The 22,077-nt window shown below is 45.1% G+C and overlaps 1 protein-coding gene across 1 annotated transcript in view; it reads right to left on the bottom strand.

The window, feature by feature from the left end:
* The window catches only part of LOC142775985 (histone-lysine N-methyltransferase EHMT1-like), a 273,651-nt gene that overhangs the window by 137,220 nt on the left and 114,354 nt on the right, over positions 1 to 22,077 (bottom strand). Inside the window, exons 13-14 of the mRNA XM_075878664.1 lie at positions 16,484 to 16,582; positions 10,331 to 10,435 (exon numbers count right to left, since the gene is read on the bottom strand). Coding sequence (XP_075734779.1) covers positions 10,331 to 10,435; positions 16,484 to 16,582 — 204 coding nt within the window. The remainder of the gene's footprint in view (positions 1 to 10,330; positions 10,436 to 16,483; positions 16,583 to 22,077) is intronic.

The raw sequence follows: 22,077 nt of genomic DNA, 5'->3' as shown, positions 1-22,077 counted from the left end.
TCCAACTTCCACTGCACACTCCATAATGATACTCGTCAGATTATCATTCATTGTATCTACGCTAAGGTTGGTTTCCTCACTGAGAGCCAAGTACCTGTTCTGCAGTGACACTCTGAATTCCTGTACTTTCCCTCTCAGTGCTAGCTGACTGATTGGCTTCTTGCGTATCAAGTTCTGTCGTTCCTTCTTCAAGTCTAGGCGAATTCGAGACCGTACCATTCTATGGTCACTGCATCGTACCTTGCCAATCACTTCCACATCCTGCACGATTCCAGGGTGTGCACTCATTATGAAGTCTATTTCGTTCTTATTTTCGCCATTAGGGCTCCTCCATGTCCACTTGCGGTTTTCTCGTTTTCGGTAGAAGGTATTCAAAATCCGTAAATTATTGCGTTCTGCGAATTCTACTAGTAGCTCTCCTCTGGCGTTTCTAGTACCGAGCTTTCGGTACTAGTAGGCAGAGCTTTCGAAGTTGATTAATAGACGTAAAGTATGCGATGTAAGAAGGTATAACATGGAGAGAATTGAACACGCTCTGAAAAACGGAGGAAGTGTCAAAGCATTGAAGAGGAAACTTGGGATAGGCAAAAGTCGGATGTATGCACTAAGGGACAAAGAAGGCAAAATAACTACCAATATGGATAGGATAGTTAAGATAGCGGAGGAGTTTTACAGGGATCTGTACAGTAGCCGAGACAACCACGACCTTAATACGATAAGAACTAGCAGTAACCCAGATTACACCCCACCAGTAATGATAGAAGAAGTCAGAAAAGCTTTGGAGAGCATGCAAAGGGGCAAAGCTGCTGGTGAGGATCAGGTAACATCAGATCTGCTGAAAGATGGAGGACAGATTGTGTTAGAAAAACTAGCCACCCTGTTTACGAGGTGTCTCCTGGCGGGAAGAGTACCAGAGTCTTGGAAGAACGCTAACATCATCTTAATACATAAGAAAGGAGATGACAAGGACTTGAAGAATTATAGGCCGATCAGCTTGCTCTCTGTAGTATACAAGCTATTTACAAAGGTAATTGCTAACAGAGTAAAGAAAACATTAGAATTCAATCAACCAAAGGAACAAGCAGGATTTCGAACAGGCTACTCAACAATTGACCACATTCATACTATCAATCAGGTAATAGAGAAATGCTCAGAGTATAACCAACCACTATACATAGCCTTCATAGATTACGAGAAGGCGTTTGATTCAGTAGAAATATCAGCCGTCATGCAAACACTGCGGAATCAGGGCGTAGATGAAGTATATATAAACATTCTGGAAGAAATCTACAGGGGATCAACTGCTACCATAGTGCTTCATAGAGAAAGCAACAGAATACCAATCAAGAAGGGTGTAAGGCAGGGGGACACAATTTCCCCAATGCTGTTTACCGCGTGCTTACAGGAGGTTTTCAGAAGCCTAGAATGGGAACAGTTAGGGATAAGAGTCAACGGAGAATACCTTAGTAACCTGCGCTTCGCCGATGACATTGCATTGCTGAGTAACTCGGGGGACGAATTGCAACTCATGATTACGGAGTTAGACAAGGAGAGCAGAAAAGTGGGTCTTAAAATTAATCTGCAGAAAACGAAAGTAATGTACAACAACCTCGGCAAAGAGCAGCGCTTCGAGATAGGTAATAGTGCACTTGAAGTTGTAAAAGACTATGTCTACTTAGGGCAGGTAATAACCGCAGAGCCGAACCACGAGATTGAAGTAACTAGAAGAATAAGAATGGGGTGGAGCACATTCAGCAAGCACTCTCAAATTATGACAGGTAGATTGCCACTATCCCTCAAGAGGAAGGTATATAACAGCTGTATCTTGCCGGTACTTAGCTACGGAGCAGAAACCTGGAGACTTACAAAGAGGGTTCAGCTTAAATTGAGGACGACGCAGCGAGCAATGGAAAGAAAAATGGTAGGTGTAACCTTAAGAGACAAGAAGAGAGCAGAGTGGATTAGGGAACAAACGGGGGTTAAGGATATCATAGCTGAAATCAAGAAGAAGAAATGGACATGGGCAGGGCATGTAGCGCGTAGACAGGATAACCGCTGGTCATTAAGGGTAACTGACTGGATTCCCAGAGAAGGGAAGCGGGTTAGGGGGAGACAGAAGGTTATGTGGGCAGATGAGATTAAGAAGTTTGCGGGTATAAATTGGAAGCAGCAACCACAGGACCGGGTTAACTGGCGGAACATGGGAGAGGCCTTTGTCCTGCAGTGGACGTAGTCAGGCTGATGATGATGATGATGAGACACGGGTCATTTGCCTCCCTCTTAAAGAGCATCGACCCGTTGCGAAGTCAATAATGCAGTTTTTTTTTTTTTTTTAAAGAAAAGTCTCACGCAATCACTCGCTGACGTAAGGCTTCATGCGCATTACGTGAACGAGTTCAGGATGGTGCTGGCGACGCTTGGTACTACACGAACTGTCGGGAACAACTTCATAAGTGATCTCACTCGGTTCTCGCAGCACTCGGTATGGCCCAAAGTATCTTCTTAAGAGCTTTTCGGAAAGTCCTCGTTTCCGTACGGGTGTCCAAACCCATACTTTGTCGCCAGTTTGATAGACAACTGTTCTGCAGTGAGCATTGTAGCGGCCTGCATCGTACTCTTGCTGCTGGCGGATCCGTAAACGTACAAGTTGCCTAGCTTTTTCCGCGTATTCCGTAAACGTGCTGGCGTCTGGGTCGATGTCGTCACTTTCGTGCGGTAGCATCGCATCTAACATAGTTCGTACTTCTCGTCCATGAACGAGGCTGAACGTGGTCATGTGGATCGTTTCTTGCTTGGTCATGTTGTACGCAAACGTTATGTATGGCAAGATTTCATCCCAATTTTTGTGCTCAACATCTACGTACATCGAAAGCATGTCTTCAATGGTTTTGTTTAGACGCTCTGTCAGCCCGTTCGTTTGTGGGTGGTAGGCCTTACGATGCGCTGTTCCACTCAGGATGAGGACGTGATCCAAAAGAGCTGCCATAAATGCGGCTCCTCTGTCTGTGATCACGCCGATTTGTGCCCCATGCCTCAGTACAATATTCTCGATGAAAAATATTGCCACCTCCGCTGATGCACCTCTCTGGATAGCCTTTGTCTTGGCATAACGGGTCAGATAATCCGTCGTGACGATAACCCAGCGGTTCCCTGCAGTAGAAGTAGGTAGTGGGCCCAAAATGTCCATGCCGATCTAGTAGAATGGAGCTGTTGGGACCTGCATGAGTTGCAGGAGGCCAGCTGGTTTAGTCGGTGGTGACTTGCTTCGCTGGCAGTCGAGACAGGTCTGAACGGGGTGTTTCACAGCTGTGGTTAGTCTCGGCCAGTAATACCTTTGCTGTACTCTGGCCAACGTTCTCGCGTAACCCAAATGGCCAGAGGTCACCTCGTTGTGGCATGCTTTGAGTACTTCGGTACGAAGGGCTGCTGGGATGACGAGCAGATAGGCGGATCCTGTAGACGAAAAGTTTCTTTTGTAGAGTACTCCGCCCCGTAAACAAAACGATGACAACACTCTTGCGAAAACCCTTGACACCTACTGAGATCTGCCATCCAAGTAGTTAATTAAGCCAAGCAACTCAGTGTTGTCACATTGTTGCTGCGCAATGGCGGTCGTGTCGAGGACACCGAGAAATGCCGTTTCCACCTCCTCAGGTAGGGTTGCCGACTCAAAGGGTGAACGGGACAGACAGTCAGCGTCCATATGTCGCTTGCCTGACTTGTGTACGATCGTCATGTCAAACTCTTGCAGTCTTAGGCTCCAACGCGCTAATCGGCTGGTGGGATCTTTTAGATTAGTTAACCAGCAAAGGGAGTGATGGTCGCTAATAACTTTGAAGTTCCGGCCATACATGTACGGGCGAAATTTCATCACTGCCCATACTACGGCGAGGCATTCTTTCTCTGTAGTTGAATAGTTAACCTATGCGCATGTTAGCGTTCGGCTTGCGTAGGCGATCACTCTATCTGTGTCCTCTTGCTGTTGCACAAGCACAGCCCCAAGACCTACATTGCTAGTGTCTGTGTGAAGCATCGTTAGGGCTTCTTCGTCGAAGTGGGCATGCACCGGGAGGGTTTGAAGACGGCGTAAATCATTAAAGGCAGCCTCCTGTTCTTCTTTCCACTCAAAGGCAACGTTGTCTCTTGTGAGACGAGTTAGTGACGACGTGATGCGGGCGAAGTCTGTGATAAACCGGCGATAATAGGCACAAAGGCCCAGGAAGCGCCTGACATCCTTTTTATTGGAGGATACTAGAAACTGTGCGACAGCGGTAATTTTTCCAGGATCGGGCCGGACGCCTGCGTTGCTGATAACGTGACCAAGAAACTGATGTTCGTTAAAACAGAAATGACACTTTTCTGGTTTCAATGTTAGGCCCGCAGACCGTATGGCATGTAAAACAACTTCCAGCCTTTTGAGATGCTCATCAAAAGTGGTCGAAAACACTATAACGTCGTCCAGATAGACTAGGCACGTCTTCCACTTCAATCCCGAAAGTACCGTGTCCATAAGCCTTTGAAAAGTCGCGGGCGCAAAGCACAAACCGAAAGGCAAGACTTTAAATTCGTATAAACCATCTGGTGTCACAAAAGCGGTTTTTTCTCGGTCTCTTAGGTCTACCTCGACCTGCCAGTATCCACTCCTCAAGTCCATGGAAGAAAAGTAGCGAGTGTGCCGAAGTCTGTCAAGGGAGTCAGTCATCAATACGTGGGAGCGGGTACACATCTTTCTTGGTCACCCGATTCAGCTTCCTTTAGTCCACGCAAAAACGCAGGGTGCCATCCTTTTTCTTTACTAGCACTACAGGCGAAGCCCAGGGGCTCTGTGACGGTTGAATAATGTCATCTTCAAGCATTTTCGCGACTTGTTGTATGGCTTCGTGTTCCTTTAAAGCTACGCGATAAGGGTTCTGGTGGATAGGTCTCGCCGTGTCCTAGGTGATTATTCGATGCTTTGTCAAAGGTGTTCGACCAACTCGTGATGTCGATGAAAAGCAGTCGCGGAATTCGGCTAGCAGCTGAAGAAGTCTCTGTCGCTCGTCCTTTGACAGAGTGGTGCCAACGTCGAGAACAGGTTCTGGTTCTTGATTAGGCACTTCGTCCAATACCGACAAACATAAACTGCCTCGCATTTCTACGATATTGTCGTACGAAGCGATAGCTGTGCCCTTTGGAAGGTGCCGGCGCTCAGTACTAAAGTTGGTCAGAAGCGAATTCGTGTGTCCACCAGTGAGACGGACGATACCTCGTGCGACCGAAATGCCATGGCTAAATAGCAGCGAGCCAATTTGGTCGGCAATGCCTTCACCATCAAACGCTTCGTGCCCTTCCACCGAAACAAGAGTGCATGATGGTGGCGGGACGACCACATCATCATTAATTATACGTAAAGTGTTACGTATTACGCCTGAACAGTCAACTAAACGAGGGCTGTTGCGGAACGTAAGTGAACGGTCTGGGATGTTGATGACGGCACTATATATTCCCTTGAGAAGTCCATCCCTATGATGAAGTCCTTGCAACATGAAGTGAGGATGACGAACGTCGCCACAAAAGAAGAGCCAGCGATGTCGAGTCTTGCCGTACACTTTCCGACAGGCATCAACAGCTGGCCGCCTGCTGTCCTCAGGTGAGGTCCCGTCCACGTAGTCTTCACTTTTTTTAGGTGTATGGCAAGGTTTTCACTTATGATTGAAAAGTCGGCACCGGTGTCAACTAAGGCTGTTACTTGCTGTCCGTCTACAGACACGGTAAGATCTGTGGTCACAGTTTCGTCGGTGTTATAACTACTCGGCTTTACAACGTCCTGTGGTAAGAGTAACGGGGGCTTTTTTTCGTCGCCTTGACGGCCTGCAACCTCACCCCCGGAGGTCGCCGCCTTCAGTTTCCCCGGCGTGGAGTTAGTGAGATTCCACTGACGTCGGTTGTATTGCGGTGGCACGACGACGGTGAATATGCCGGAGACGGAGAGCAAAGTCAACGTCCCAAACCTGGCTGGTAATCAGGCACACTGTCGTCATTGTTGGCACGGCGGTTGTCAGAATGGGACTGAGACAAGGGGGGTCCTTGAGAAGGAGCGTCCCTGTGTGGTGCGTAGTCGCCGTTGGTGCGTCAACCGTCAGACCATTGCTAAAGAGGTCGAAATGTATCGACGCGGTGCCAGCAATGACGGGAAATGTGGCCCACACCACCGCAGATAAAACAAAGCGGACGCCTATCTACAGTGCGCGAGGCGTCTGTTTTACGAAGCTGTGGACGCCGCAACGGCTTGTAATGTGGCAAACGCCGTGTCTCGTTGGGAGACGGCTGTTGGTACGGTGACATTTCGTATAGCGACACGACAGCAGGGCGCCGCGGTGTCTGTTCTTGGGGAGGCGACCAAAGAACCGCTGCCGATAGCTGGCGGTACGATGGTGCAACGGGTGGTGAAGCATCGTAGCTCGAGTAAATGCTGCGCACGTTGGCGCCGGTCGACATCGGCAAATGTATCAATCATCCCTCTTTTATAGTCACTCCATGCTGACAAACTGCCTTCTCTGTTCTCGTATCAAGTACGAGCGCTGTCGTCGAGATAAAAATAGGCGCGGAAAAGCCTTTGTTCAAGAGACCATTGGTTGGTGTTGGCGACACGTTCATAGTGATCGAGCCAGTCTTCGAAGCCTTCATGTGCTCCACCACCAAAGCGATCAGGCACCACCAGCGGGAAAAAAGGGTTACCGGAGATGGGGTTGGCAAACTACTGTCTCGTAGTAACTATTGTGGATTGGCGGTGGCCATTAGTAGATGTGAGCGGTGCCTTGTAGAGTGTTCCTGCGATGGGGTGAACTTTGGAGGGAGGCCTCGCAAGCGACGACTGAAGCGATGCACGGGAGTATCGACAAATGCGTCCGGCCTGGATGAACGGCTCCCCGTGGGAGTGTGGAGCATCAGGCGGGGTCGCGGGCCAACACCTCCACTAGTGTCGCGGTACAACGCGAACAAAGCACAGGTACGCCTTGAGACAGCGAAAGCAGCGTGTTCTCAACAGCTTAGCCGCAAGATTGTCTTCTTCGTTCTCGAGTCAAGCCAGAGGCCCACTACATGGTGTCCGCTGAATCCCCCCATCATCGTTTTTGTCTACATGTAGACATGGGTCAATATGAGGAATAACAGGGGTTTAACAGCCAATGTAGAATTTGGAGCAATTTTCGGAGCAGCAAAACCTTACTTTTGGAGCACTAAAATGCAAATTTGGAGCATGTTATGGAAAAAAAAACTCCATTTTTCATCATGAAAGACCAAATTTAGAGCAGTATAAAATGCAAAGCCTACATTAAATAATAAGTGTGTAAACCATTCAACATCACCTAAATTGTGCAGAGTAAAATTGAGCGCTGCTATTTGAATTGAAGAATTTTTCCGACACCACCCCCCTAAAAGTCTACATAAGCATTTGCCCCGTCGGTCAAATCGTTTGACAGACTATGAATTCAAATGTAGATCTGCCAAGCTGGCGACCTCGAAAATCAGGAGATTAGTGAAATTGAGGAGTAGGGTTGACAAAAAAACAAACAAAAACTGGTGCACTGTTTTTTTAGCAAGGCAAAAATGTCGTACACCGCTTGAAATGATTGCCAGTAACTTTTCCTGTGATCGGCAACCATGTTAATGCTCCCAATTATGCAGTATACACACGAGTAATTGAAGGAAATGTGCCATCCAGTTAGTAGTGCGAACAGCTCTTTCCAGATTATGATTCGCTTTTCCACAGTGCACCGAGCAAAAGTGGCTTAAGCAGCGTTCTGCACGGGTTTGAACACGATCAAGAAATTTTCAAACACCACTACGCTCCCGCCCCCTTTTCTTTGCAATGAGGTTAGGTTTAGAGCACAACTTCTTGGCTCGCTTTCAAGGCATGTTCTACCAGATAAAGTAACAGCGGTGCACGCACATTGGTCCGGTGACAGCACCGGATACCTATTGTCGGGAGGACGCAACTAACCTAACTTCAAGACAAAAAGATGTATGTGTCGTTGCTATAGCGACCAACGTGGCTGCCGGTAACACTGGCGTTTGTAGCACGCTCTGTCCGCGGGCACGAAACATGATCCACCGTGAACTTATTTACAGCGCAACCACAGAAAACACAGGACAGGGAGGGATCAAAAGCGAAAGAAAAGACAGCGCTGGCTCACAACTGTTGTTTATTGAAAAAAAAAATGGGCTGAAATGTATATAAATAGGTACTGGCAGCCTACATTAATTACGACATGCGCAGAACAAGAGGTGCACAGAGATAGGGTTGTCACACTTATGGCAATAATCAAGATTGGCCTAAATACCTTAATTCTTTTTCATGCAGTGTGACAGATGGTTCACTAATGCACTTGCTACCTCTAATCTTTATATGATATGCCTCAGCGATTTACCTACTTAGTTGGTTAGGAAAAAATGGGAAAACAACCACATGACCTGCAATGTTCCCGTAGATGAAGTCGTGCGACCCCTTGAAGAGATAACTCATGCTCCCTTCTACCAGAACATTGCATGTCATGCTGTTGTCACATTTTTGAGAAAGCCACCATCATCTTCAAGCATCCTAACCAACTAACAAGAGAAATCACTGAGGCATATCATATCATATAAAGATTAGGGGTAGCAAGTGCATTAGTGAACCACCTGTCACACTGCATGAAAAAGAATTAAGTTATTTAGGCCGATCTTGATTATTGCCATAAGTGTGACAACGCTACCTCGGTGCACCTCTTATTCTGCGCATGTCGTGATGTAGGCTGCCAGTACCTATATATATACTTTTCACCCCGTTTTTTTCCAATAAGCAACAGTTGTCAATCAGCGCCGTTTTTTCTTTCTTTTTTGCTCTTTCCCTGTCTTGTGTTTTCTGGTGTTGCACTGTTCACGATGAATCCTAACCAACTGGCCAAACTTACCATCTTACTGCAGGAAACATGATATGCGCTTCCAGTTCTATAGTTTGTGAGGGTGCTATCACCCCCTATAAAGTTGACTTCGCCTCATGGCACATGCGTGCTTGGCGGATAGGCTGCAGTTAGGGTTAACACCTGGTGAGCGGTAGATGGCGAAGCAACCGCACGCGATCTTCTCCATCGTCATCATTATGGTTAGCAGGGTGGCACAAGCAGTGACTCCTAGCGGCGAGGCTAGAGGCTAAGTGGCTGGACAGAAAAGATTGCCAAGGCTGTTTGGCGTGTGGCGCAAACCGTTGTCTCCCGAGGTGTGTTGATGGGAACGGCCCTGCTGGTCGTATGTCATGGACCCTCGTGGCGAGTTGAGGCCGCCTTTGCGCTACTTGGTGTTTGTTCTTATATTTGAGTGTATTGAAGTATTGTGTAAGATTGTGTAAGTTTCGGTCCCTAGTGATGTATTTGACTTGATTGATATGTGGAGTTTAACGTCCCAAAACCACCACATAATTATCAGATACATTGTAGTGGAGGGCTCAGAAAATTTCCAGCACCTGGGGTTCTTTAACGTGTGCGCTTAAATCTGTGCACACGGGCCTACAGCATTTTCGCCTCCATCGAAAATGCAGCCGCCTCAGCCGGGATTTGATCCCGTGACCTGCGAGTGAGCAGCTGAGAATACATGGCGCCTGGGGCCATGTATTTGATTCAGCTGACGATATCATCGATGTAAAAGAAGTTCAATAAATGTGTTGTTTGGGTTGTTTCGGCCGCGTCTACTGTGTCCGTGTTTTTCAATGCGGCATTCTTGCTCGAGACCCTCCAAGTTGCTAACATGCTGGAGCCACATTCGCTGGCTAGGAAGTTTATACTTCCTGCGAAGCGTTGGTGGCTATGGCAATGCATCTTTGTTTTGAATTTGCGTCGTCCTGCCAATCAGCGGACCGATGCGTGCTCAGCTTCGTTACTTCATCTGCTTAATTACGTCTCGCGAGTGCCCTGACCTGATGGGAATATATTCTACACCATAGTGTAGGGTTAGGGTCTGCGCTATTGGATTTATTGCTGACACAAACTGCACGTGGGCAACATGGCCTATATTTCTAGCTGAAATTTGTGCAACTGAGAAAGTTTTGAGGCTAGTCGGACATTTGGGCGCAGCCCGGCAGGAAAGTGAGAAATTGTATCAAATTGGTGCAATTGACACAGCTGTTAAACCCCTGCGGATAAGGCACAAGGAAGAGGCACCTCAATCCTCACAATGTAAAATTATTTCAACTGTCAAAGCACATGACTAATAAACAATTTGTAACTGTTTTCTTTAATCAAGCAATGTTTTCAATAAGGATTACAATCTCTTTGACACAGTACGATTTACTATACGTCATAGAGCTACATTTACTCACACTGTCCCTGAGATTTGGGTCTGCACCCTTGGATAACAGCAATTGCACAACACCGACCCGTCGATGCTCAGTAGCCCACACCAAAGGCGTCCAACCTCCTTCATCCTGCAAAAGTTGCACACACATGCAGTCTAACATCAATATAACAAATTTCAATAAAACAAAGTCTTCAATATAAAGAAACTTTCTATAACCTCCTCTCTGTGGATTATGAGGTGCAGCAACAGAAACAACTTAGTGATAAGACATCTTTCGCAAAAGTGGTCACCTGCCCTGAGGTATGGGAAAATTTATTTTGATTAGAATTGACTTTTTAAGACTGTATATTAATTCGAACAATTTCCGTAGCCATTTCCCAGCAAAGAAAAAAAAGAATTGGTCAGCAACTCTACCTTATATAAAAGAACAAATGTTAATTTGTCTTTAAATGTAGCTAAGTAAAATATCAGTTCAATCAACTTTATAATGGGTTAACTCTATCCCAGACAGCCATCTAAATAAATACCGCATAACCTGTTCAATGACTGTTGTTATTGTTTTTTTTTTTTTTTGCAGAAAGAGAAAGAGGGTCTCGGGGCATATTGCTACATGCATGTATATTGATATTCTAAGGGGTGATGCGTCTGTGCCTGACGAAGAGGACGAAGGGTTGTCTCCGCTCAATCGCTGGTGAACCGGTCACACCATTACTGCTGGTTTTTATTACATCTAATCCCCAGCCTCGTCGATACTGCGTCTCTTCTCCGTAACATAATGTAAAGCCAGCTCACCCAGCAAACTACCCTTGGGCTAGAGAACTTGATGATGATGATTTGTAGGGTTTAACGTCCCAAAACCACCATATGATTATGAGAGACGCCGTAGTGGAGGGCTCCGGAAATTTTGACCACCTGGGGTTCTTTAACGTGCACCCAAATCTGAGCACACGGGCCTCAACATTTCCGCCTCCATCGGAAATGCATCCGCCGCAGCCGAGATTTGAACCTGCGACCTGCGGGTCAGCAGTCGAGTACCTTAGCCACTAGACCACCGCGGCGGGGCAAAAGCTGAAAGTTATGCAAATTGCAAGAAAATAAATTATGTATATGAAATCGGCATACTAAGTTCCATAAAGAGCTCAAGTTTCATTGCTCTAGGATGAATATAAAAAAAAAAGTGTCTTCGAGTAGCATGTCCAACTTAAACGTTCAACTTAAATGTGAAAATGTATAAAAACCAATTTAAAAATAAAATTGGCAATTTTTGACTACAAAGTTCTTGGCTATTTTTTGCCTTTGGCTACATTTGGACTACAGTTTCTCTCGCTTTTGGCTACGCCACCTCGTCTGACCTGGCAACGCTGTATATAAGCGCTGCTTTCTGAGCAGAGTGATTGTTCCGTTCGGAATACGAGAGCACACGTCCCTGCTGCCCCCGTGCGCTGCTCTGGCTGCTTGTTCCCATTGCTCCTGCTCGCCCAATGGAAAGTGCTATATACATGTGCCTTCGAAGATGCCAGCATTATCACTAGCGGCCGCGTAAGTTCCACAACAAACTGTAATGTAAGTGTTGTGCGCGTAACCTCTTCGGAAGCTTTTAAGATAATTAGATAGTACCCATTCATTCGGGCATGGTTTGCGCAAGGCAGCATTACACGCGTAATGGTGCAGTAACAAAAATACAGTTGAATGTCATTAATTCGAACACGCTTAAGGGGAGACGCGGGTCGAAAAGTCGCGGTTTTCCGGAAAATTTTCGCTTTTTTTTTCCGGCTGTATTGGCATCCTTGGACTATAATCTATTACTTCTGAAAATATTAAGCTGAAATTCGCACGAGAAATTATCAAAAAATGCTTCCAAGTGGGCAGCGGTGACGCGAGAAATGCGCGAAAGTTGCGAAAAACGACGAAGTTCGCGTCGTCCTGTCGCGAAAACAACGCGTTGGCCGCCATTTGCAATCGTGCACGCATGCTGCGAAGGCCGTATCCTTCATAATCCACTAGTAGCCAGTCTCGTGCCTTCACGCAGAATAAACAAAAAACGAGAAAAACAACGCGTACGTCACGCGTTTTGAATATCGCGGCACACAGCGCGAGGCCGCCATTGGACGGCGGTGCGCTCCACGCTCCTCCCCCTCCTATCTCTCCGGCAAAAGAGCGAAGCCTCGGACGTCGCGATCGAGTTTTTCTGCGTTTCTCTGCATTTTTGCGTCATGGCAAGCCCGAAGAAGTGCAGTTCAGATAATCGAAAGTTCAGAACTCGCCACAAGTATCGAGGGAAACGGCGTCGGACGCTTCGCAAAGCGACAGCGAACGACGATGTCGCCCCCGACCAACGCCCCGACGCTCTGACTTCGGATAGGCCTAACACCGTCACCGAAACCTGCGACAGTGGTTGTGAAATAGCCGCTGCCGTGGAATTCGTCAGTGCATCCCAAAGGAAGATTGGATTCTTCGAGAGTGAACGTAGACCGGTAGATGCTGCTACTGCGAACATGCTGTTTTGCGAAATCGATGCGCTGACGGCACTTGTGGCGGGTGCGCAATGCCCAACCTGCCGCGAACGGAAGCTCGGCGAGCGAGAGGCAGCTGGAAAGCGCAAAGGACTTTCGGCATTCCTCGAACTGTGCTGTCAAAATTCTGATTGCCCTGAATCTGCACTTTCAATCACGCACACGTCGAGACGTACTGCTTCGGCCGGGGACCAAGGAACGAGCGCTCGTTTTGACAGCGGCAGCTCGCGTGACAGCTTTGCTGTAAACGTGAAGGCAGTTCTGGCAGCACGCGCTATAGGCGCAGGCCACGACCAACTTTCACGATTTTGTGCGATTCTCGGTCTTCCGAGCCCGATGCATCACAAGACATTCAACGGCATTTGCAAGAAGCTCCATGGTGCGGCGATGACGGCAGTGAGCAAAAACTTGCACCAGGCACGAAACATCACGAAGGACGCAGTCGGCGGCAGAGATGTGCCAGTCATGTTTGATGGCACCTGGCAGAAAAGAGGTCATAAAAGCCACAATGGAGTGGGCACAGTCGTGTCCCTGGACACGGGGCTCTGCCTCGATTTTGAAGTTCTTTCGAACTACTGCCATGCTTGCAGTATACACAGGGACCTTGGGGAAGATGAAGAGATATGGCGAGCTTTTCATCTTCCAGTTTGCCAAAAAAACACTGACTGCTCATCCCATGCAATGGAACCTGCGGCAGCTGTCAATATATGGCAGAGGACCTTGTCTTATGAAACTCCACTGCGATTCACCAGCTTCCTAAGTGATGGTGACAGCAAGGCCTACACTGCAGTCTGCGAGGCAAATGTATACTGTGACACCCCCATTGACAAAGAAGAGTGCACGAACCACTTTGCAAAGCGCTTGGGAACAGCCCTACGGAAATTGGCAACGCCACTGCCACGAGGCAAAAAACTGAAAGATGCGACAATAATAAAACTACAAACATATTACAAGATCGCCATCACGAGCAACAAGGACAGTGTCCGAAATATGTACACTGCCATATGGGCATCGTATTTTCATTGCTGCTCCAGTGATGGTGCCAGTAGCCACAACTTTTGCCCCGCGGGACCAAATTCGTGGTGCAAGCACAAGCGTGCGGAAGCACTGGGGGAGCCTGCACCACGCCACACCCCACTGTTGACGAAGGCTCAAGGATTAGCAATTATGCCTATCTACAAGCGCCTTACAGAGGAGAAACTCCTTATTCGGTGCCTTCATGGCAAGACACAGAATGCAGCCGAATCGCTGAACAGCAAGATATGGCTGCTATGTCCAAAAACAAAGTTCGCCTCCAGAACAACTGTGGAGACAGCCACCGCTCTTGCTGTACTCTGGTACAACAAAGGCCACAGGGGCTTTGAAGAAGTGCTCGAAGGCATTGGAATTCTCCCCTCACAAGATTTGGCCACACATGGTGACCACTGTGACGTCATGCGCATCAGGAAGATGAACCTGAAGCAAACTGCAGAAGCGAGGGCACACCGTCGCAACACAGCGAAGAGAGCTCGTGTTGAGGACACTGACCGCAAGAGCCGTGAAGGACCAAGCTATGGTGCAGGGGACTTCTAGACACTTGCAGTGCATTCAAGGCAAGGTACTTTTCATTGTGCCCCAATTTGATGCAAAAAGAATGATTTCCTAATAAATGCCAACTTTGCGAACTTTCAAACTTGTTTTTCTCATTTTCATTTTTTCTGACAGTTTCACGTTTTCCGGGCAGCCTTTTAGAAACTTATATTCATTGTATAGTAACGAAACTTGGCACACATATTCTTCAACACATGCAGAATGCAAATATCTACTCTAAATTGCAATGCCTACCAGCATTAGTTGTGAAAATATTAGCTTATTGTTTCAAGGGAGATTGAAAATAATAAGTCATCCAATACAATTTTTTTTTTCTTGGTTCCAATATTTCTGTGACATATCTATATAGATATTTGCACTTTTCAATCTACCAAGAGTCAAATAAGATCAGACACAGTGCTTTTACTGAAAGTTTAGTACATAAAAGAGTGCCCGCAAAAAATGTAACTTTTTGCTATTGTTTATGGCATAACTCAATAATTATAGCAGCTACACAAAAAATGATTGCATATTTGAAATCTGCATGAAAAACTATACTAATAACAAACTTTTCAAGTCTCTATTACTAGAAATAAAAAAAAAAACTTTTTCGAGGAGCGTCTCCCCTTAATTCAAACTTCCGGTTAATTCGAACTCGCGCTGAGGTCCCGTCAAAGCTATGTGTATTCCAATGGGCGCAAAGGCCCTGTAATTCGAACATAGCGCGCTCCGAAAATGCTCTCAGTGCCACGCCCAATCCAGCGGCAGCATATCGGACACCTCAATGCTGCGCGTGAAAAAAAAGAAAAGCTTTGTAGCACAGCAAAACTAGTGCATTATGGCCGCAGCATGAGGCTGTGTTCGAAGTGAACTTTTTTTATTTGCTAAATATACTTTTTTTCCTTAGAAGGAGTTGCAAGTTAGGGGGTCGACTTATAATCAGAGTCTACTTATGATGGACAATATATGGTACTTTTTCTTAATTTCGAAAATTAAACATCTGCTTAAGTTCAGGCACTTTTCATGTGTAATTATTTCGTTTTGAATGTCTAGTGGCTGTCTAGCAATAATGGAGCTTTAAAGGGCCACTCACCAGGTTTGACAATTTTGAGCTGACAATGAGTAGATGAGGCATTCACCATCACGTCTGCCAAAATTTGCAACGTTACGCACTGCGCAAATGTGTGAAATTTCAAGATGAACTGCTCCCTTTTTTTTTTCCGGGCGCCCGCCCACAGAATGAGGGCATGACGTGCATGTAGAAATTACCCTACGCACACGACAGTGCAGAGAAGTTGGTTCTCTACATAGACGACTGTGCTCCGACGTTGCAACAGTGGCACATGACATGACAAAAATGATATAACACGACATGCATAGTTCATGAAATTTGTTGCTTCAAAAGATTAATAAATCTTCTGATAAATAATGAGACACAATAAGAAAATGTGCATGCCTTTTTTCCTTTTTTTTTTCGTGAATCGCTATGAGATGCGGGGCTTATGTGCCGGCGTTTTGCATCCATTCGTGTCCCCGCGTTCAACGCATCGAGCAGACGACAGCCGTGTAAGTGAAAATAACGCTCCTAGGCGTTTGCCCACTTATTGTGCTCATCTATTCTACCATGTCTCAGCCAGCGTTTCCGAACCATCCAGCAGAAACAGGCAGCGGACCACAAAATAAATCTGGCAAAAAAAAAAAAACCCCGCTCGCGTGCTCAGGGGTTGGGTTTTTTCGGGCACGTCATGCGCATGCAATCTTTTGGTCGGATACCAGAGAGGGCAGGGAAGAAATTTGGCTTGCAAAGGCTTGCACAGGGGAGCGACAAGGGTTTCGAGCTCGCCTCTTCTCACCCTCGTTTTGCGCCACTTCAAGAAAAAAACAGTTTCCTCAGCTTGTAATAAACAGACTGAAAAAATTTTTGTGGCATAATGCTCCTCATCGGACACACGACTTCCAGGTCTAACTAAAATTTGTTATGAAGCCTGGTGAGTGGCCCTTTAACAACAAAAAAAAGAAACTTGTATTGGCAAACATCTGTGATTTTAGCTATGCTGAAAATTTGAACTGAAAACCATTCAAACAAAAAGTACCTGGTCATTGATGGGTAGTTCTGCCTCCAGGAACGCCTGGCAAAGTTGCAGGCTGCCAAACCGAGCAGCCAAGTGCAGGCAGCTCATACCATCTTCACCCTAAACAAGACACATTGCCAATTAAGCTCACCAATGAGCTACAGCTTCAAATTGGGTCCAGTGTATGTGATTGAAATGGAACAAAACGAAATAGAATCAAAAACAAGTGCCAAATTATTTTTCAAAAATCTGTTTTTAATCGAGAGCTCTCAACGAGAAGTAGGTGTAAAGGAAAAGAAGGGAGGTTTATCTGGTAGGTGTAACCGATCTGTTACCTCAACAGGAGTTGGGAAACAGGTTGAAAAGAGGAGAAAGAGACATAAAATAGAAACATAAAAAAACGCACACACAAACACACAAGCCGGGAATTCCAGTCAGACTAATTCTGATAGACCAGTCTAATAAAGAAGGCACTGTGGCTCTTGCACCGACTTCTTCTGTGTGTTGTTTTAAATAAAAACAATAAAAATGTAGCATGGCAGGCCAAAGAATCAAGTGCAGTAAACCAGTAGTTATGCTCTGGCCTTATGCTAATAGTAGTATCACAAAGCGATATAAATTTAGCGTAAGATTAGTGCCACAAAAAAGCATTAAAAATAAAAATAAAACCTGCATTTCATACAGTTACAAAAGAGCTGTATTTCAATGATTACAATTATGCACAATGAAATTGCAGTTACTTGCAGTGAACTTCAGTCAAGATAAATTTGAGAGCCTGTGACACTCCCTCTTCAGAAAAAAAATTACTTGAGAACACACAATTTTTTAGAAAATTCTCTCTTTTACTTGTGATATCATTCCTAATAATCTAACTTTTAATTTTTTAGATATCACGACTAAATTCTAATGAGAAACTGGCAGAAAAATCTATTTAATTAGGCCAAGGCCACAGCACATATCGAAGTGCATGTGGATAAGAAGAAAGGCATCCTATATAATAAAGCAGAGCACTAAAGCAAAGCACTTCACAAGCTGCTAACACCAATACCACATGGTGATAAGTTGATATACAGTAGAGCTTCACTGATACGTTCCTGCTTTATACGATTTCCCTGCTCCTATGCTCACAATCATGAAAACTAAAGATAACCCGATTCAGATTGTACATTATCCTAGATCATATATTTATTTTCTGTGCTTTTTTTTTTTGGAAACGTATCAACGAGGTTCTACTCCAAACGGTACTGACACAAAAACTTTGGCCTCCTGTTTTTCTGCACCAATGTGTTGTTGGGGGCCTGTTAGTCATAACACAACACATTGTTTGCTGTAGCAGGTGACAGACAATTAAATTACAGGCCCCTCATTATCGACTAGTTTCAGTTTTGGTTTGAGAGAGCTCCAAAAGCTAGAAGCTGCCGAGTGCAACTATCCCCACCTAGTGTGTGCAGCTCTTGACCACGTCAGCACACAGAACCGTGACACACTTCCGCATGGCCCGCATCAAGAATTGCTTTCGAATAGGAAACAGGACTGCAGTGTTTATAAACACAGAACTTTCAAAGTCTGTGCCACGGCGAAGCACTCGCGACAAGCCTCCGAAAAATGTAGACTGCAAAAACACATGTGGCAAAAAAAAAAAAAAATGGCGGCTAACACATCATCATAGCTTATTTTATTGACTGCAGCATAGTGATGCGAGGGAAGCAGGGAGTCCCCAAAGGGTCCCCTACAAGGGTGTTAATAGCATGATGGAGTTGAGTGCCCCTGCAAACTTCAAAATTAATTTAAAATACCTTCCAAGTTATATCCGCTGTTGATATTTTGCAGATGATATGCGAATGTTCACAGGAATCGAACCCATAGGCTATCTCCCCCGCGAAATTTTGAGTCAGTACCCCTTTAAGATAGAACACTTGAGAAGCGTGTTTCTTCTTGAATGGGCACTGACGCAAGAGTTTTCAGTTGTCATTTTTCTGCGTCAAATGAAAAACCAAGCTAACAACAGCCTAGATGTACTGTTAACTATGAGCACATCTTAAAAATTACAGCGTTTGTAAATGTTTCGGTTTCTATTGTACCCTGACATCACAACACTGCATCAGCTTCTTGTCACATGCTCGCCCAAAATGTCGTGACGTTTCCACAGCAGTTCCGCATTGTGGCTCCGTTGGTGACACAGAAACGGCGTTTTGAACGTTCTGGTGGTAGAAGAGCAGCCATTTTACAAGCCTTGGTACCTGAAGTCATCACAGCTAGCCAGACTTCTGCGTGAAGTCACCAGATTTAGTAATGAAGCCTGACGTCTAGCTGGTGCCTATGTCTGTAGGTGCACCATGTGAAGAAATGACTTTAATATCACAATAAGTTATCTCATCAGCATTTGTGAGCTTTAAGGTTACTCCGAGCCGTCCCTACATATAGGAGATTTGTGTGGCAGAGTAAACTCACCTACGAAAAATGGTGTCAGCACCCCTAAGTTTTTCGTCTTTGCTAGTATATCTATCCTAAACGTGAACCATCTCGCCCAAGCAGCAGTTTTACCAAGGTTCAACTGTAACATAAAAGCTGCAGAAATTGCAGTGTTTGCGTGTTTTTGGAGCGTACTTCATTCATGCGAATGGCAGCGTCACCCACTTGTACCACCATAACTCCGCCGAGCAGATATTTGCAGATGACTCTGATAAAGTTGTCTGCGATGAGTGAAAATGGCACGTTCTTTGCCACCGGCCACCTCACCTTCGTTCCTCTCATGCTTATCCGTTAAGACATCGCTGCAACTGCGCTAAAGTCATTATTATTGGTCACCAAAAGGTGCAAAACCTTTTGCAACCCATTGTGGTTTCGGTGAGTCAAGCATTGCAGTGAACTGTCACGTGACAAAAAGTTATCGCTTCTTGCATGTATGACTTTTTTAATTCGAAGGCATTGTTTGGTTAATCGATGTCAGTAGTAGATGCCGAGAATGGCATCAAAAAGAAGGCAGCAGTCATCATGCTGCCTTTTACTTCTTTTTAATTTATTTGTCCTTCCTTACGTTCTGCCGGTGAAGAAACGCCTGGAAAGTGAGCGACTTCACTTGCAACATCCGAAATCTGCGTGCGGTGCTTGCCACAGTCTAAGAGGTATTTGTCGCAAGTAAACTGGAGCGGGGCACTCGCGAGCACGCGCCTATCACATGCTTTAGAATGCCTGTTTTAACCTTTTTTTCACTTCGTATGCACCATATTTTTACGGCAACCATGCCGAAAGTGTTCGTTGTAAAAGTAGGAGGCATTAAGAAATGTTCGCCGGAGTGGACGCAGTTTCGAAAGGTAGCATAGGAAAAACATAAGTACACAAAAATACGATTCTTATAACTGTTAGATCGTTATATCCGCTATCATTAAACGGGCCCTGCAACACTTTTTGAACTTTTTGAACATGGTCAGAAAACGCTGCCGATCAGTAGTAGAGGCACCCGACAACACGCGAGCCAAATATTATAGCGCGGAACACGGCATGGAATTCACAATAAATTATCAAAGTCAGCTAAAAATAGCTTTCTCTCCTCTTGACAAATCACGGAATCAAGCCCAGTAAGCCCATCTATCAGCCATTGGCTGATTTGAACATGGCGTGCTCGGTTGTTACAGAGGCCACCCTCAAAAGGCCGTCACTTGTCCACGCGTGCGCGGGCGATCGCACGGAAAAAGATGCGTATTCGAAGAAAAAAAAAGAAAAAAAATGCTCAAAGTCATGAGGCACGAGTGATGTTTTTTGTTTGCTCCTCCCCTCCCTCCCTGGTCAGCTTCCAGCACTTTCATTGGGACGAGAGAAGAGAGAATGTCATTGCAGCATGTGACAAATCTTTGTAACTTCGCTCTTACTGGACGATCCTTAAAATTTTTGCGGCATTCAATTTGTGAGGTAATACGCTTTTCCAGTGAATTATTTCCATGGTTACTCAAAAAAGTGTTTCAGGGCCCTTTTAAAGTGGATTCGACTGTATACTTTCATAATGTAACTAAAATGAAGTGTTGCAAGTACATCCCCATACTGCTTACTGTAATTACTACAATTATTGATGATATAAGAGAGTGCTATCACACAAAAGCTTTTAATTTCACTGGTTATAAAATAATTTGTGACATCACAATATTCAGTAAATATTCTGATTGAACTTGATTTAATTGATTGATTTGTGAGGTTTAACGTCCCAAAACCATGATACGATTACGAGAGACGCTGTAGTGGAGGGCTCCGAAAATTTCGACCACCTGGGGTTCTTCAACGTGCACCCAAATCTGAGCACATGGGCCTACAACATTTCCGCCTTCATTGGAAATGCAGCCGCCCCAGCTGGGATTCGATCCCGCGACCTGCGGGTCAGCAGCCGAGTACCTTAGCCACTAGACCATCGAGGCGGGGCTTAATGATTTAATTTCAAAGTACAGTAGACTCGTGATAATTGAAACTGATAATTCATACTTTCGATTATTTCAAACAAAATTCAATTTTTTGGTTGGCCTCTATTCTTTCAATGTATTTAAAAGCCTCTCTATTCAAACTCCATCATTTGGTTAATTCCTACCTTTTGCAGGTTCATACCAAAAGACCTCTGCTGCTTTCCCATAACTATTTCAAAATTTGCATGCTTATATAATCCTGACAGCCGAAAAATGAAAAATAAGCACCACAGGCCTTCAAGGATAAAGGCGTTTCTAGTATATAAATGTTTAAAACAAAGCACGCGCATGGTAAACCGTGATGCCTCTCAACTGGTATATAGAGAGGTTGTGCTGAAGGCACACACAGTAAAGAAGCAGTTTGCAATTCATGATTTCTTTAAAAGGTCTGATCAGCAGTAAATGGCCAATAAACTTAGCCATTTACTTGCACTTCTGCTTTCTTTTCATTGCATACAGTTAGGGTTTAAAAACACTTTAAAATTTTTTAATGTGATAAAATCAATGCCTAATTATAATGTGTGGTGTCACTTCACCCAGAGTTATGTATCGGAGAACTTGTGATAATCCAAACTTCTTGATAATTCAAACAAACTTCAGAAGTCCCTTCGAGTTTGAATTAATGAGAGTCGACTGTACAGGGTACTTGGTACTATTGGCAGGGTCCCTCCTTCTGGCAAAAAAACTCAAAATTCTAAATGACTAAATTGTGTCCAGACACACAGTGTAGTTGCGTATATAAGCTTCCCATTTTCATTAAGACAAATACAGTTGAATCGACTTATAAAAAACTCTACAAAACTAGGAAAAGAGGTCATATTATCAGTAGTTTGTTGTACATGAACTCCCCCATTAAAACTCGAGCAATTTAGCGACCAAGCGGTTTTTATTTAGTTTTTTTTTAGTTTTCCCACTAATATTTATTACAATGTGCCGAAAACCCCTGCAGGGGCTGTGGTGTGTTTACAAGGAAAATAAACTGTTTTTGCAATGAACTGAGACTGTTTCACTGAAATGCTGCAATGGCATGTAGGGCTGATTGTCCCCTGCTAGTTGTATGCAGTGCATTGCCTACTCAGATCACACCATCACTTTGCTCCTCTCGAGGACAGCCAGCTTGCTGTCTGTGCATCGACATTTTTCGATGCCTGCACATCTCAAATAGAC

This window comes from Rhipicephalus microplus, chromosome X (genome assembly GCF_043290135.1).
Source record: "Rhipicephalus microplus isolate Deutch F79 chromosome X, USDA_Rmic, whole genome shotgun sequence".
Classification (NCBI taxonomy): domain Eukaryota; kingdom Metazoa; phylum Arthropoda; class Arachnida; order Ixodida; family Ixodidae; genus Rhipicephalus; species Rhipicephalus microplus.
This window is presented reverse-complemented; position numbering and strand designations above follow the sequence as displayed.